The sequence below is a fragment of the Oncorhynchus clarkii genome, chromosome 33, assembly GCF_045791955.1.
Source record: "Oncorhynchus clarkii lewisi isolate Uvic-CL-2024 chromosome 33, UVic_Ocla_1.0, whole genome shotgun sequence".
Taxonomy (NCBI): domain Eukaryota; kingdom Metazoa; phylum Chordata; class Actinopteri; order Salmoniformes; family Salmonidae; genus Oncorhynchus; species Oncorhynchus clarkii.
This window is the reverse complement of record NC_092179.1, coordinates 207,964-222,896: the sequence shown is the minus strand read 5'-3', so window position 1 is coordinate 222,896 and position 14,933 is coordinate 207,964. Positions and strand designations below refer to the sequence as shown.

At 39.9% G+C, this 14,933-nt stretch overlaps 1 protein-coding gene across 2 annotated transcripts in view; it reads left to right on the top strand.

Annotated features, from left to right (window-relative positions):
• The window catches only part of LOC139393149 (diacylglycerol kinase delta), a 108,356-nt gene extending 93,575 nt beyond the window's left edge, over window positions 1-14,781 (top strand). For both annotated transcript variants that reach the window (XM_071141522.1, XM_071141523.1), the window contains 7 exons: window positions 1,755-1,909; window positions 2,203-2,314; window positions 8,563-8,655; window positions 8,776-8,895; window positions 9,878-9,995; window positions 10,303-10,433; window positions 12,590-14,781. In XM_071141522.1, the coding sequence (XP_070997623.1) occupies window positions 1,755-1,909; window positions 2,203-2,314; window positions 8,563-8,655; window positions 8,776-8,895; window positions 9,878-9,995; window positions 10,303-10,433; window positions 12,590-12,679 (819 nt within the window). In that variant the 3' untranslated portion in view covers window positions 12,680-14,781. The remainder of the gene's footprint in view (window positions 1-1,754; window positions 1,910-2,202; window positions 2,315-8,562; window positions 8,656-8,775; window positions 8,896-9,877; window positions 9,996-10,302; window positions 10,434-12,589) is intronic.
• The last annotated feature ends 152 nt before the right edge of the window (window positions 14,782-14,933 follow it).

The window sequence follows — 14,933 nt, the reverse complement described above, 5'->3', positions numbered from 1 at the left end:
ACAAAACATTATTAACATTAACACCTAGCATCAAAGTAGCTTGGTCACGAAAATCAGCAATAAAATTAATCGCTTGCCTTTGATGATCTTCGGATGTTTTCACTTACGAGACTCCCAGTTACACAATAAATGTTCCTTTTGTTCCATAAAGATGATTTTTATATCCAAAATACCTCTGTTTGTTTGGTGCGTTATGTTCAGAAATCCACAGGCTCGAGCAGTCACGACAACGCAAAAGAAAATTTGAAATAGTATCCGTAATGTCCACAGAAACATCTTTATGTCCAAATACCTCCTTTTTGTTCGCACATTTAGTCCAGTAATCCAATTGCACAAAGCGCGGGCACAAAGTCTGGACGAAAAGTCAAAAAGTTCCATTAAATTCGTAGAAACATGTCAAACGATGTATATAATCAATCTTTAGGATGTTTTTATCATAAATCTTCAATAATATTCCAACCGGACAATTCCGTCATTAGAAAGGAAAGAGAACGAACGTCGCACTCACGGCTTTGCGCGAGACTAAACTAATGTCTTTCAGCTTGACCACTTGTTGAAACAGCTTTTATTCGATCCCCTTTCACAATACAAGCCGGAAACAACTTCCAAAGACTGTTGACATCTACTGGAAGCCTTAGGAAGTGCAATCTGACCCCACAGACACAGGGTATTGATAGGCAATCATTTAAAAAAACTACAAACCTCAGATTTCAGTTTTTGATTTGTTAAAAAAGTTTGAAATATCCAATAAAGGTCGTTCCACTTCATGATTGTGTCCCACTTGTTGTTGATTCTTCACAAAAAAATACAGTTTTATATCTTTATGTTTGAAGCCTGAAATGTGGCAAAAGGTCGCAAAGTTCAAGGAGGCCGAATACTTTCGCAAGGCACTGTAAGTTAGGTTACTTATATTGTGTCTTCCAACACCCCTGGGATAATGTACATTTGCTGAAGCATTATGATAACTCAGCGACATAATGATAGGAATTAACTGAGTTGGGCTTGGGTCATTGTCTCAACGCTGCCTTATAATGCTGTGAAAGGATCCAGGAACCCAAATGATTTGGGTGGATCCCATCATCCTTATAAAATGAGTTTTGTTTCCAGAAGGTATCAAAATTGTCAATAAATATTACACCCACAGAGCAGCAATTGTCTAGTAGCCAGTGATGGAGGGCTAAAAGTTTGCCAAAGACTTAAAACACTAAAATGGCTTCAATGCCACGATTTAGGGAGGGCAGAGGGACAGATATTATGGGGCGTTTCTTTTTGTCAAGCAGTGACCCAATCAGTTCTTTAAAATCCATCTTCAGCTGTTCTGAGCTGCCCTTCATAATGTCATTGAATCTCACATGAACTATCATATACTTAATTTCCTGATGCCGGTTTATAATGTTTGGGAGCAGCTTATTGATGTCCTGTACACATGCTCCTGGATAGCACAACGTGTTTGTTCCAGGGACTGAGGCATTTCTCACCATTGAACTGCCCAATACAACGGCTGGAGAAGGGAATGGAGAAATCCACCCATTCCTACCACTCACACAATTCGTTGAACCTTTCACGGTTCAAAGATTTGACATGATTTGTTTGTATAGTATTTGTATGTCTTGTGTGAATGTTGCTGTTATATTGCGGTCATATTTTTTATTGACGTATCGTATCTAACGTACCACAACTATAGTTCCCTCTGGGAAGAATACAGCTATTCTATCCTATTCTATTCTATTCATCCTGTTGCCTGCTTGTCTCAGGCCTTCGAGAGCACGCTGAAGTCGTGGGAAGACAAGCAGAGGTGCGAGTTCCCCCGGCCGCTGCCCCAGTATGCATTGCAGCCGGAGATCGTATCCGAGGAAGAAGCCTCCCAGATCAACCTGTTTGGACAGGCGGCCGGCGCCCTCATCCACAGGTAAGAGAACATTAATAATTTAATAATAAATAATAACAGTGGATTAATAATAATAATAATTAATAAATAAATAATATTAATAATAACATTGGATTAAAGCAGGGTATGGTTGAATTCCATTTGAAAATTGTCCTAGACCATGATATACAATTCCCTCGTGGTTTACCTAACGGCCAAACTATACAGATAGTATGCCAAAAACATCACTTACAGAACGCTTGTGATATGCTTGCAGTGTAGTTTCCCAGTAACATTAGATGTTCGATGTCGTGACGAACTGTGTGTGTTCCCAGTATCCGAGAAATCGCTCAGTCCCACCACAGTATGGAGCAGGAGTTGGCCCACGCCGTCAATGCAAGCTCAAAGGCCATGGACGTGGTCTACGCCAATTCCAAGAGCACAGGGGTACGTGGAGTTCCTGTTCTACCTTTTATACCAGTCAACCAACTTCTACTAATACAGGGGTGCCCAACATACATGTGCCAAATGCGGGAGATCTTTTTTGGCTCATACGGTGCCTTCAGAAAGTATTCATATTATGTTGTTTACAGCCTGAATTCATATTAGGTAAAAACAATCCTCACCCATCTATACACAATGCTCCGTAAATGACAAAGTGAAAACATGTTTTTTGACATTTTTGCAAATGTATTGAAAGGGAAATACAGAAATATGACAAAAGTATTCACACTCCTGAGTGAATAGAATCACTTTTAGCAGTGATGACAGCTTTGAGGTATTCTGGGTAAGTCTTGAAGAGCTTTCCACACCTGGATTGTGCAACATTTGCCCATTATTTTTTTTTTATTCTTCAAGCTCTGTCAAATTGGTTGTTGATCATTGCTAGACAACAATTTTCGGGTTATGCAATATATTTTCAAGTATATTTACAGTACCAGTCAAACATTTGGATACACCTACTCATTTCACCCTACTTAGGGTTTTTCTTTATTTGGACTATTTTATACGTTGTAGAATAATAGTGAAGATATCAAAACTACAAATTAACATATATTAACCAAACAAGTGTTAAACAAATAAAACTACGTTTTAGATTCTTCAAAGTAGCCACCCTTTGCCTTGATGACAGATTTGCACACTCTTGGCATTCTCTTAAGGAGCCTTCTGGTCCTAGACTTGATGCTCCTGTACCGCTTGCTGTGCGGTAGCAAAGAAAACAGTCTATAACTTGGGTGACTGGGGTCTTTGACAATTTGCTGGGGCTTTCCACTGACGCCGCCTAGTATATAGGTCCTGGATTTGATTTGATTTGATTTCGATCTCTTTTAGTCCCCATTTGGACTAATCTTCCAAGAGTCCTTAAACATTAAAATACAATTTATAATACGAACACATTTTCACATATAACACACTATTACAAACATACATAATATACTAACATAATGACCCAATAAATACTCATTCTAAAACAATATTGATTCTTCATCTACTATAGTCCCACAACATTTCTATGTATTATATTTAAATAATTTTTAAAAAATGCTTACATTATATTATTATTATTATTATATTATTATATTATATTACATTATACAATATATTGAAAGGTTTCTGGTTTGCTCAGTTAATTTATTTATTCTTTATTGCTCTAAATCGAAATGTTCTTTTGCCTATTTCTCTTTTCTGTCTGGATAATGCATAGATGGTGAACAATCTATTCCTAGTATTTACGGAATGTCTGTCTCTTACCAACTGAATACCGTTGTGAATAGAACTTTGCCGTTTTAAATTATGTATATTATGAAATAAAATAAGCATGTTTTTTTCAATTATCTTGTCGATTGATGACCAACCAAGAACATTGCGCATGACTACAACAGAAGAACCATATCTCTACCTTAAAACAATCCTTGCTGCTTTGTTCTGTGCATTCTGCAGCCTCCTAACTTCACTTGATGATGCATTTCCCCAGACCACAGAACAGTAGTTCACCTGACTCTCAATTAATGCTTGTGTTATTTGCTTAATAATTTTTCCTGTTTTAAATTTTTTTTAAATTGTATATAGATTAGTTATTTGAGATGACCATTATAAGCAGTTGTCTAACTGCACTCCCAATAGTTTGGTTTCTGCCACTTCTTCAATTTATACTCCTCCCATACTTAATTGTATCCCATCCTGTTTTGGCCTTTTCCTAGTGGAACAGACCAACATAACTTTGGTTTTCTTGGTGTTTAAAACAAGTTTGTTCTGGCAAACCCACTCCCTGATATTCTTGCTTGCTGTACCTGTTGAACCGATTGTCTTGCTGCATAAATTGTACTATCATCTGCAAATATAGCAGCTTGAGTTTCAGCTAAGGCATAGGGAAGGTTGTTGGTATATATTAAATAAAGAAGTGGCCAAAGGCAGCTGCCCTGCGGTATTCCATAGTTTAACACGAGGGGAAGAAAATTAACCATTGATATAGGTGGACTGTTTAGATGTGACTGTACCCAATTCAATGCTACCTCTTTAAAACCTCCTTAAAACCACAATGCATTAATTTTGTCAAAATGATTTAATGATCCACTAAATCAAATGCTGCACTGAAATCTAAAAATAGTACACCCACAAACGTGCCATTATCCATAGCATTAAGCCACTGGTCAGTCATGTCAACCAATGCAGTGGTCGTGGAATGGTTTTTGCGATAAGCATGTTGATTGGCTGTAATCAGATCATTCATTTCCACGTACTCCCATATTTGTCTACTCACAATACCCTCCAATATCTTACTGAGTGTAGGGAGTAGACTAATTGGTCGACTATTGGCAGGAGTAATGGGTTCTTTGCAGTCTTTCGGAATAGGACACAGTTTCGCATGCTTCCATACATTTGCAAACATCCCCTTTTCCAGTGACCAATTAAATATGTATCTCAGTGGAACTGCAATCTGGGGACCAGCACAGCAAAGCAAAAAATTGTCTGTAAGACTGTAATCTGTAGATTTACAATCAAGTAATGACTTCAATATGTTTAACACCTCCTCTACTGACACAGTTTACAGACTAAAAGAGCAGATCTTTTTGCTCATAATATGATCATCAATCCATTGGACAACGGCTTGTTTGGAAGAATGTATGTTTACGTTGTTGCTCAGTAAATTAATTTTCTTTGTAAAAAAAAAATCTGCAAAATGATTGGCAATAACAACTGGTTTTGTTATTTTTCTCTCGTCAACCTCCATACTAGATGGGCATGATGAGATAGATGTACCAAGTAAGCCCTTAACTGTGTTCCAAACCTTTTTAGAATCATTTTTACAATCAATAAAAGCATTGTTGTAAAATAATTTATTTTGATTCAATTTAACTGCATAATTACATAATGTTCTATAATTCTGTTAATTCATTTCTGATTTTGACTTGGCTGCCATATTTCTTTGAGAAAAAGCTTCACCCAGTTCATCATCAATCCATGGAGATGGACGAGCACCAACTGTACTCTTTCTTATGGGGGCATGATGGTCCATTACCTCAGTGAGCAAATCAATAAAACATTCTGTAGTGTGATTTAAATCATCCTCTAGATAAATCAGCTCCCAGGGTACAGCAGCCAAATCATTTAGAAACAGCTCATGATTAAATGTTTTAAAATTTCTCTTGACCACAATCCTAGGGTGTTTCTTTGGAACCTTGGTGTTCATGGTTATGGTCACAATAGTATGGTCTGTCCAGCCCACTTATTACAGAAGATCAGATCAATGCATGTGTCTGAACGATGACCCAACTTAATTGATGATCTAGTAGTATCATTAACCATTTGTTTCAAACCACAGTTCTTGGCATATCTCATCAATTTTGTTTTATTTGAATTATTGTGATCCTTACAATTTATATTAAAATCACCCAAGATAAATACATATCTGCTATCTGTGGCCTGGTCAAACCCAGTACATAAATCATCCAAATATGACACCTTAGAGCTAGGAGGTCTATACACACACCTTACCAATATATGGCTGCCTGGTGAGGCAGATGTACTTGAGCACATAGTGCCTCTACTTGACATACATTAAGGTCATCCCTCTTAAAAGGTATATGATTCTGAATGTACAGTGCTACACCCCCACCATTCCTATTCCTGTCCCTTCTCAGTAGACTATATCCATGAATGTTAATTTGCCCATCATTTACAGAAGCATCTAAATGCGTTTCGGTCAAAGCCAAAATGTAAATGTTATTTACGTTGACCAAGTTAAAAACCTCAGGTATTTTGCTAGGAAGGCTACATACATTAACCTGAGCTATATGCAACCCTTTCCTTGTCAAGTGAAGATCAATAGAGCATGTATTCATTATAGTTGAAGTTGTCATTACAGTTGTACACTACAACACACAAACTAAAATTTGAACATTAAATTAAAATATCCAGGGAGTTACTCTAGACTCCTGATACAATTCCCCGTTGATATAAACGTTATCCATCACCATGGAGACTCGTTGATTCAGGCAACGCTTTTCCTTCATGATGGGATATAGTTTTTTTCTTCATTCATTGATCTCAGTGGGGAAGTGATCATTCATTCCAAAATCTGTGTTTCTGAGTTCTCTGCCCATGTTCTTCATCATTTCCTTTTGCTCAAAACATGCAATAATAGCCCGTGGCATATTTCCAGAGGCCTTACCTATTCTATGGACTCTGGAGAAAGTGACATTACGCACAACATCAGTGGGCAGTTTTAGTTGAGTTGACATAAAGTCTCGGACTGTGTCCTCACAGCCTCTGCTGTTGTCATTCTCCGGTATCCCTGAAAATATGAGATGTCCCGCATTGATCGACACTGTACATCAAGCAAGGTTTCTTTAAGTTGTTTGTTCTCCCTTTGCACTCCCTCCACCTTGCTATGAATAGAGTCTACAGTACCTTTCAGCGCCGTGTTCTCTTTCCTTAGATCATTAATCTGACGTTGGCTGAGTTCTAGACTAGCACATAATACATTGGTGTCCTCTCGTAATATATCCAAGATATCAAGTTTGGCAAGCCTTTCGTTGATGGATTTTAACAAGTCAACATCCATATCAGTAAACCTTTCCCCACTCACCACACGCGTCCTCTTACTAGGGGATGGTTTGGTTCCAACGTTGATACCTATTGGCCAACCTGGTTTTGGTTTGTTTTGTTGATTGGGTTGGTTGTCCTTAATAAATGGACATTTTCAATATATATGGACAGAATTAATCGTACAAAAGGACCAATTGTGATGTTTATGGGACATATTGAAGTGGCAACAAAAGAAGATCGTCAAAGGTAATGCATGCGTTTTGTGTAGCGCCTGCTGCGCTAGCTCTTTTGTTTACTACTGGTGCAGATGGGTGCATGCTATCAGATAATAGTTTCTTATGCTTTCGCTGAAAAGCATTTTTAAAATCTGACATGTTGGCTGGATTCACAACGAGTATAGCTTTAATTGAGTATCTTACATGTGTGATTTAATGAAAGTTTGAATTTTATAGCATTTTATTTGAATCTGGCGCTCTGAATTTCCCCTGGCAATTGGCCAGTTGAGACGCTAGCGTCTCCCTATCCTCAAGAGGTTTTAACCTCTTAAAGCTAGGGGGCAGAATTTTCACTTTTGGATAAATAGCGTGCCCAATTTCAACTTCCTGCTACTCATGCCAAGAATATAAGATATGCATATTATTCATAGATGTGGATAAAAAACACTCTGAAGTTTCTAAAACTGTTTGAATCATGTCTGTGAGTATAACAGAACTTAAGTAGCAGGCAAAACCCAGAGGACTAACTGTTCAGAATTTTTTTTCCCCCATCTCTCTTCCCTATTTTGTCTTTTGCCATTGAATATTTAATATCAATCTATTTTCAGTTCCTACCGCTTCCACACGATGTTGCCAGTCTTTGAATATGGCTGAGATTATTCCTTTGTTTTATCAGGAAGTAGGCCAACTCGGAATGGGGGACACTTTTGTGAGTTGCGCAAGACGTGAAGAGCAGAACTTTTTTTTTTTTTTCATGTATTGAATACAGATTGCCCCATCTACAATTTGATCGATTATTAACGTTTAAAAATACCTAACGTTGTATTACAAAAGTAGTTTGAAATATTTTGGCAAAGTTTATAGGCAACTTTTGAAATATTGTGTAGTGACGTTGCGTTTTTCTAAGCTGTTTTTTTATGGATCAAACGCGCTTAAGATAATCTGTCCACACCTCCTGACCTCAACTCCTCCTTCGTCTAATCTACAAATGCCCATTTGTCTCCCCTGTTTCCCACGTTGCTCTCATCCCCCCAACACATTTCAAAGCCATCTGTCTTTCTTTAGAGAACCATTAACTTCTGACATAAAACCCATTCTCTTTCATTTCCTATCATTAATTTACTATCTCAATGATCAAAGTTTAGCCAATTCCATCAATACATTTTAGAATAAGGCTGTTACATAACAAAATGTGGAAAAGGTGAAGGGGTCTGAATACTTTCTGAATGCACTTAAGTTGTAAAATGTCATTATGTTTTGTGATTTGATGATTTGTGTCTAGGGATTAAGCCCATATGGGCTGGCACTAAATGGTGTACATGTATGACAATCAATCAGTGAAATATATACACAGTCAACCACATTTAATGCACATTGTACCCCTGCTTCTGTGGTTTGTAATGTGTTTGTGTTCGTCTCTGTTCTACGCAGGGTCTGAACTGCAGTGTTGTGGTTCAGATGGTCAGTAACGTCAAGGCCCTTCACAGTGAGACAGAGCTGCTACTGGCAGGCAAGATGTGCCTGGTAAGTCTCAAAGCTGTTGTCTGCCTGTCTGTCGGTCTGTCTGTTTGTGTGTAGGTGCAGCTGCATGTGTCTGTGTGTGGGGGGGTTATTATGTTTTGGTAAATGGGTGTGTCTTTTCAGCAGTTGGATCCTCCTCAGAAGGAGCAGTTAACTGGAGCCCTGGGAACTGTGGCCCAGCAGCTACGCAGACTCCCAGACATACCCTGGCTGTGTCAGCTCATCGAACCTGGGGATGATGAGGTAGATCTAGATGCGACCACAAACACACAATCACTCACACACACACTATACACACCAGCCGCTTACCTCAGTGCTTTTCTATCTTAGTCCCAGTCCAGTAATACCACACCTGATTTAACCCATTTCACTTGTGGGAAATGGCCTATATGGATAGGGCTACATTGAAATGTTTCTTAGAGAAGTGGAAATATGGAAAGCATCTATAACCATGGTAACAATTAAAAGAGAACCGTTTGGAGATTATGGGGAAATTATTAGACTAAAGAGGAGAACACAACAGTTCACCTGACAAAAGACTGAATCCAAGCATTACGCTGTTGATTTTATGTGCATTTGTAGTTGTTTTCTTTGGAACATATTGCTGCATCACCGCCTACACAATTACTGTTGTTGTTTCCACAATCCAAAAACGGTCCATTATAAATCGCAATCTGGTAAAGTGGGCATAATTTGAAAGCTTGTTCTATTGCCAACATGAATACCTAAATGATAAAATACGATCTTACAGTGTTATGCTTTCATTTAGAGGCTACTTCTTGTTGTGCACGGTGCTCAAGTTCAGAACGGCCGTCAGTCAAAACCAATACAGGTCTGTGAAGCAGAGACCCCGAGCTCTGACGTCATGTATAGCATGTTACTGTATAGCCACTGTGTTCCCATTTAGGCAGTGTCCAAATCTACTATTTTCAACCCGTTTACAGGTACAAGTGTAAATGGGCTACTTAATCAAGATCTTGGTGATTGATTAATTGAATCAGGTCAGTGTGTTAGTGCTGGGCTAGAATAAACTGTTCAACTCTGTGGGTCCATATTACTGGACAGTCTGTATCACCCAATGTCTAATCTGTCTGTCTGTCTTTCTCTCTAACCTACCTGTCTGGTCTGGTCTGGTCTGGTCTGTCTGTCTGTCTGTCTGTCTTTTTCTCTAACCTGTCTGTCTAGCTGTCTAACCTGGCTGTCTAACCTGTCTGTGTTTCTGCAGGGACACCTGACGGATTTCTCCAAGCGCAGCCGCAGTGCCAAGTTCCGTCTCGTCCCCAAGTTCAAGAAGGACAAAAACAACAAGAACAAGGAGGCCTGTGCCACTCTCACACTGCCAGGTACTATCTACCTCTCTTTTTCTCGCACTCTCTCTCTCTCACAGGAATTACTCTGGAACACTGTATTAAATCATGTTTGGACAATGACAAATCATGGTCAACACTCTTTGAAAATCACATTCAATTCTTTCTGAGGTCGCCACAACATTCCACACACCATAATCACTGTAATGGTCAAAGTTAGGATTTAGGGTAGGTTCATCTTATCCTAGAGCTGCGGTTAAGGGCTGTGCAGGGTTGTGGCGTCTCTCTGTGGTGTCTTTCCGTGGTGTGGTTGGGGGTCTGAAGGGGGTCTTGCTTTCTGCAGTGCACCAGTGGGGCACAGAGGAGGTAGCCGCCTGGCTGGAGCTCATCTGTCTCACCGAGTACAAGGAGATCTTTATTGGGCACGACGTGCGCGGCGCCGAGCTGCTGCACCTGGAGAGGAGGGATCTCAAGGTACTACACACATACAGGCTGTCCCAAATAAATATCTATCCTTCTTCCCAAAGTGTGCACTTGTTTACTTCCCTTCACTGATTTGAAAGGAAATTAGTGGTATAAGAAACTCCCACTAGCCCATGCCTCCACCAATCCAACGCTTTTAGGTTTGTGGGAAGTAGTGAAAGAGCAGTGATGGGAAGTAGAGAACTACATGTAGTTTAACTAGTAATTGAATTACATTTTGCTGTAGCTTGGTGGTAGTTTAACTAAAGTCAAATATTTGTAGTGTTTTCAGTAGTTAGTTATTTTTTTGCTGAGTAGCTAAATACTGGAACTACACACTTCCTTTTTTGCAAAAAGAACAGAAAATACGGGTAAAGTAGGCAAAATTTCAATTCTTTTTCTTTTTTTCAATTTTTTTTTCATTTTTTTTCAGACCTGCCTAATTTTCACTTGAAACATAGTTTTTGTGTTTAGATTTAGATATGATAATTTTTCATAAAGCATACTGAACAAAAATAAAAATGCAACATGTAAAGTGTCGGTCCCATGTTTCTTGAGTTAAAATAAAAGATCCCAGGAATGTTTCTTACGCACAAAATGTTATTTCTCTCAAATTCTGTGCACAAATTTGTTTAAATACCTGTTAGGGAGCATTTTTCTTTTGACAGGATAATCCATCCACTTGACAGGTGTGGCATTTCAAGAAGCTGATTAAACAGCATGCTCATTACACAGGTGTACCTTGTGCTTGGGACAATAAAAGGCCACTCTAAAATGTGCCATTTTGCAACAGATGACTCAAGTTGAGGGAGCGTGCAATTGGCATGCTGACTGCAGGAATGTCAGCCAGAGCTGTTGCCAGATAATTGAGTGATAATTTTACTACCATAAAGCAGCCTTCAGTGTACGTTCAACCAGCCTCACAACCGCAGACCATGTGTATGGCGTCCTGTGGGCGAACTGTTTGCTGATGTCAACGTTGGGAACAGAGTGACCCATGGTGGGGTTATGGTTGGGCAGGCATAAGCTACGGACAACGAACACAATTGCATTTTATTAATGGAAATTTCAATGCACAGAGATACCGTGATGAGCTCCTGAGGCCCATTGTCATGCCATTCATCCGCCGCCATATGTTTCAGCATGTTAATGCATGTTGAAAAGGTATCTACACAATTCCTAGAAGCTGAAAATGTTCCAGTTCTTCCATGGCCTGCATACTCACCAGACATGTCACCCATTGAGCATATTTGGGATGCTCTGGATTGACGTGTACAACAGCATGTTTAAGTTACTGCCAATATCCAGAAACTTCGCACTGCCATTGAAGAGTGATACAACATTCCACAGGCTACAATAAACAACCTGATCAACTCTATGCGAAGTGGATGTGTCGCGCTGCATGAAGCAAATGGTGGTCACACCAGACAGTGACTGCTTTTCTGATCCACGGCCCTACTTTAAAAAAAATGTTATACCCCATTTTTCTCCCCAATTTCTATCTTGTCTCATTGCTGCAACTCCCCAACCAGCTCGGGAGGCAAAGGTCTTGTCTTGCGTCCCCCGAAACATGACCCGCCAAACCGTGCTTCTTAACATCTGCCCGCTTAACCTGGAGGCCAGCTGTGTCGAGGAAACACTGTTCACCTGACGACCGAGGTTAATCTGCCCGCCACAAGGACACTGCCCAAGATCGAACCTGGGTCTGAAGTGAAGTCTATAGCAGTGCGATGCAGTGCCTTAGACCGCTGTGCCACTCGGGATCCCCCTAGTTTTTAATTTTTTAAAGGTATCTGTGACCAACAGATGCAGAACTGTATTCCCGGTTATGTGAAATCCATAGATTATGGTTTAATGAATTTATTTCAATTGATTGATTTCCTCTTTTGAACTGTAACTCAGTAAAATCTTTGAAATTGTTGGGACACAACCATTCTTTCAGGTGCCAGGTAGAGCTTTCTTATGTTTCACTACTATGGGGCTTTACCACGGGTGTTTAATTTAACTCCCTGTTCATTGATTTAAGTTATTTGTAGTCTATAAAGAGCTTGGTTTTCCCTGCCAGGTGACATCTGGAAAAAGTTCTGACCCTACATGGTACATGGGTCCACATGTGTGTCACCTGGTGTTTGATCTAATTTGTGTGTGTGTGTGTCCATCCATTGCAGGACTTGGGGGTGACGAAGGTTGGTCACATGAAGCGTATTCTCCAGGGTATCAGAGAGTTGAGTCGCAGCAGCACTGCCAGCGAAGCCTAGGCTCTCTCCTGTACAACTGTGTGTGCTGCACCAGACCCTCTACCTAAACTGACTGTACCCAGCCATGCTGTACACACACCTACCGAGCCTTGAACAGCTTGAACCCAACGGGACCTCTATACACTCAAATATGGATATGAGTTTAGTCCACCAATAAAATTTACCACAGTGCCTTTCTTCACACCCCATCTCTGCAGCGTCCATGTCTGGGATCAACCAACTGAACTGCAAACGGAGGAGGCCAAACCACTATCGCCACTGGGGAGGGGTGTTCAATGATGTCAGTTAAGAGTGGAAGGTCAGGAGAGATTGCAGAGAATCCAATCGGGCTGACTACCAGGAACAAAGTCTGCTGACAGAAAAACTCAACTACCCAGAATGCCTTATCAACAAACCAGCGCCAGACTCCACCAATTAACGTTTGACCAATTGACCTTTTTAAACAGTTGATACATTTCAGAAGCTTGTTTGCCAAGTCAAGGAAGATTCAGAAACTAGCAAGGCTGCATCTCAAATGACCCTATTCCTCATATAGGACACTATTCTTGACCAGAGCTTCATAGGTCAAGAGGTAATGCACTGCATGATACTAGGAGGTGTCTTTTGAACATATATAAATGTATAAATGATATATAAATGACCATAGGTTATATTTCCATAGTTTCCACTGACTGGATCATGGAAAAGACTTATGGAAGAGGCTGAGTTTTTGTATTGAAATATGCATCTATTTATTTCTTATGCGTTGTACTGGATATGTTGAGTTTGAATGTGTTTGAACCAGGATGTTTCTGAAAATGACGTGGGATGCCAGGTAATATGTTCCCAAAAGAAAAACAGATAGACTGGAAGAGGTCTGAACTACAAGGATAAGCAGCGACAATCAACCAATCACTCCAACAACCTTCAGCCTTTTCCCAGGTGCATGTGTAATTTCTCTTTCTCCTCCATCTCTCATCGTCCCTGTCCTTTTTATATGAATAACAATTACAATTCTAACTACCTAGGTTGAATGCGAGGCTGGTAAATTAGACGAAAGCGACGACCCTGCTTTGTCACCAAATGTCATTTTAGAGCGTGATGGGCCCCCGATGTTCGTGTTTATTATTGCACATCAGAGATTCAGGTAGTCTCCCCATTTCAAAAGGTTTCCCTCCTACTGAACACAACACTTATGTATTGTAGGGAAAAGACAAACTTGACCATGCCTTAAATAATCTACAAACTGTCACATATCAGGCAGATCTCTTGGTGTGTGGAGCATGTCAATAAGATCATTTTTCGAACACTGCCTTAAGATTAATCACCTCGGTTAAAGTAGTTTCCCAGACCCAGGTTAAAGCCTATTTCTGGATTAAACATGCACACTCAATGGAGAATCTACCTCGAAAGTGCTTTTTAGTCCAAGAGTGGGCTCAATCTGGGTCCAAGAAACTGTCCGGTAATGTTTAAGGCCTCTGGTTTTTCCTGACCACGTTATATCCTGAAACTCAAATCAACCACTACACACACCCCGGTGGGCATTTGTGTAGATATGACAGGATTGGATCGGTCAATAAGCAATATGGTGGCAGCTCAGCTTTACCCCCCGACAGGCCAGGTGGAATTGTCGCCAATTGCTTATACCTATCCTCTTAGGTCTGCACAAACGAATAGGAGGTAGGGATTAAGGGTTTATTTGGGATTCGGTAATATCTAGGGTATAATAAGTATGGCCCAGTGTTCTTCCTGGTCAAGTCCCTGGGTCAGAAGACACTCTTTGGCCTAGTCATGTTCTCTCCCACTCAGTCCCGTGTGGATGTCCAGGTTCTGTTTTATGTCTGGCTGTGCAGTGATGCAATTAATTTCATTATGGTCTGTATGGTCATATAATTTCCCTCTTCGCAACCTTTGGGGTTGTCCCTTTCTTCTTTGCTTGTCGAGAACCCCTGGGAAGCGGTCTCTTCCGTTCCAGTATTTATTGATAATTTATACATTAGAAATAATACTGTATGCTATACCTCTTTTTTCCATGTACATAAGCCCGACCCTCTTGGTTGTAAATATGTCTGTCTTGTATATTGAAATACTGCCATCCTGTAATAAAAATGGTATATGTGTGAGTTGAGTCTTTGGATGTGTTTCTTCAGTCAATACCATCATGTGGATTACGTTCAAGATTTCAATGTTTAGCCATGTTTAAAAATGTTTAGTTCATAAATTGAAGGTCCAACATGGTTTTTAACATGTATACGGCTTCCCTGACCACACTTTA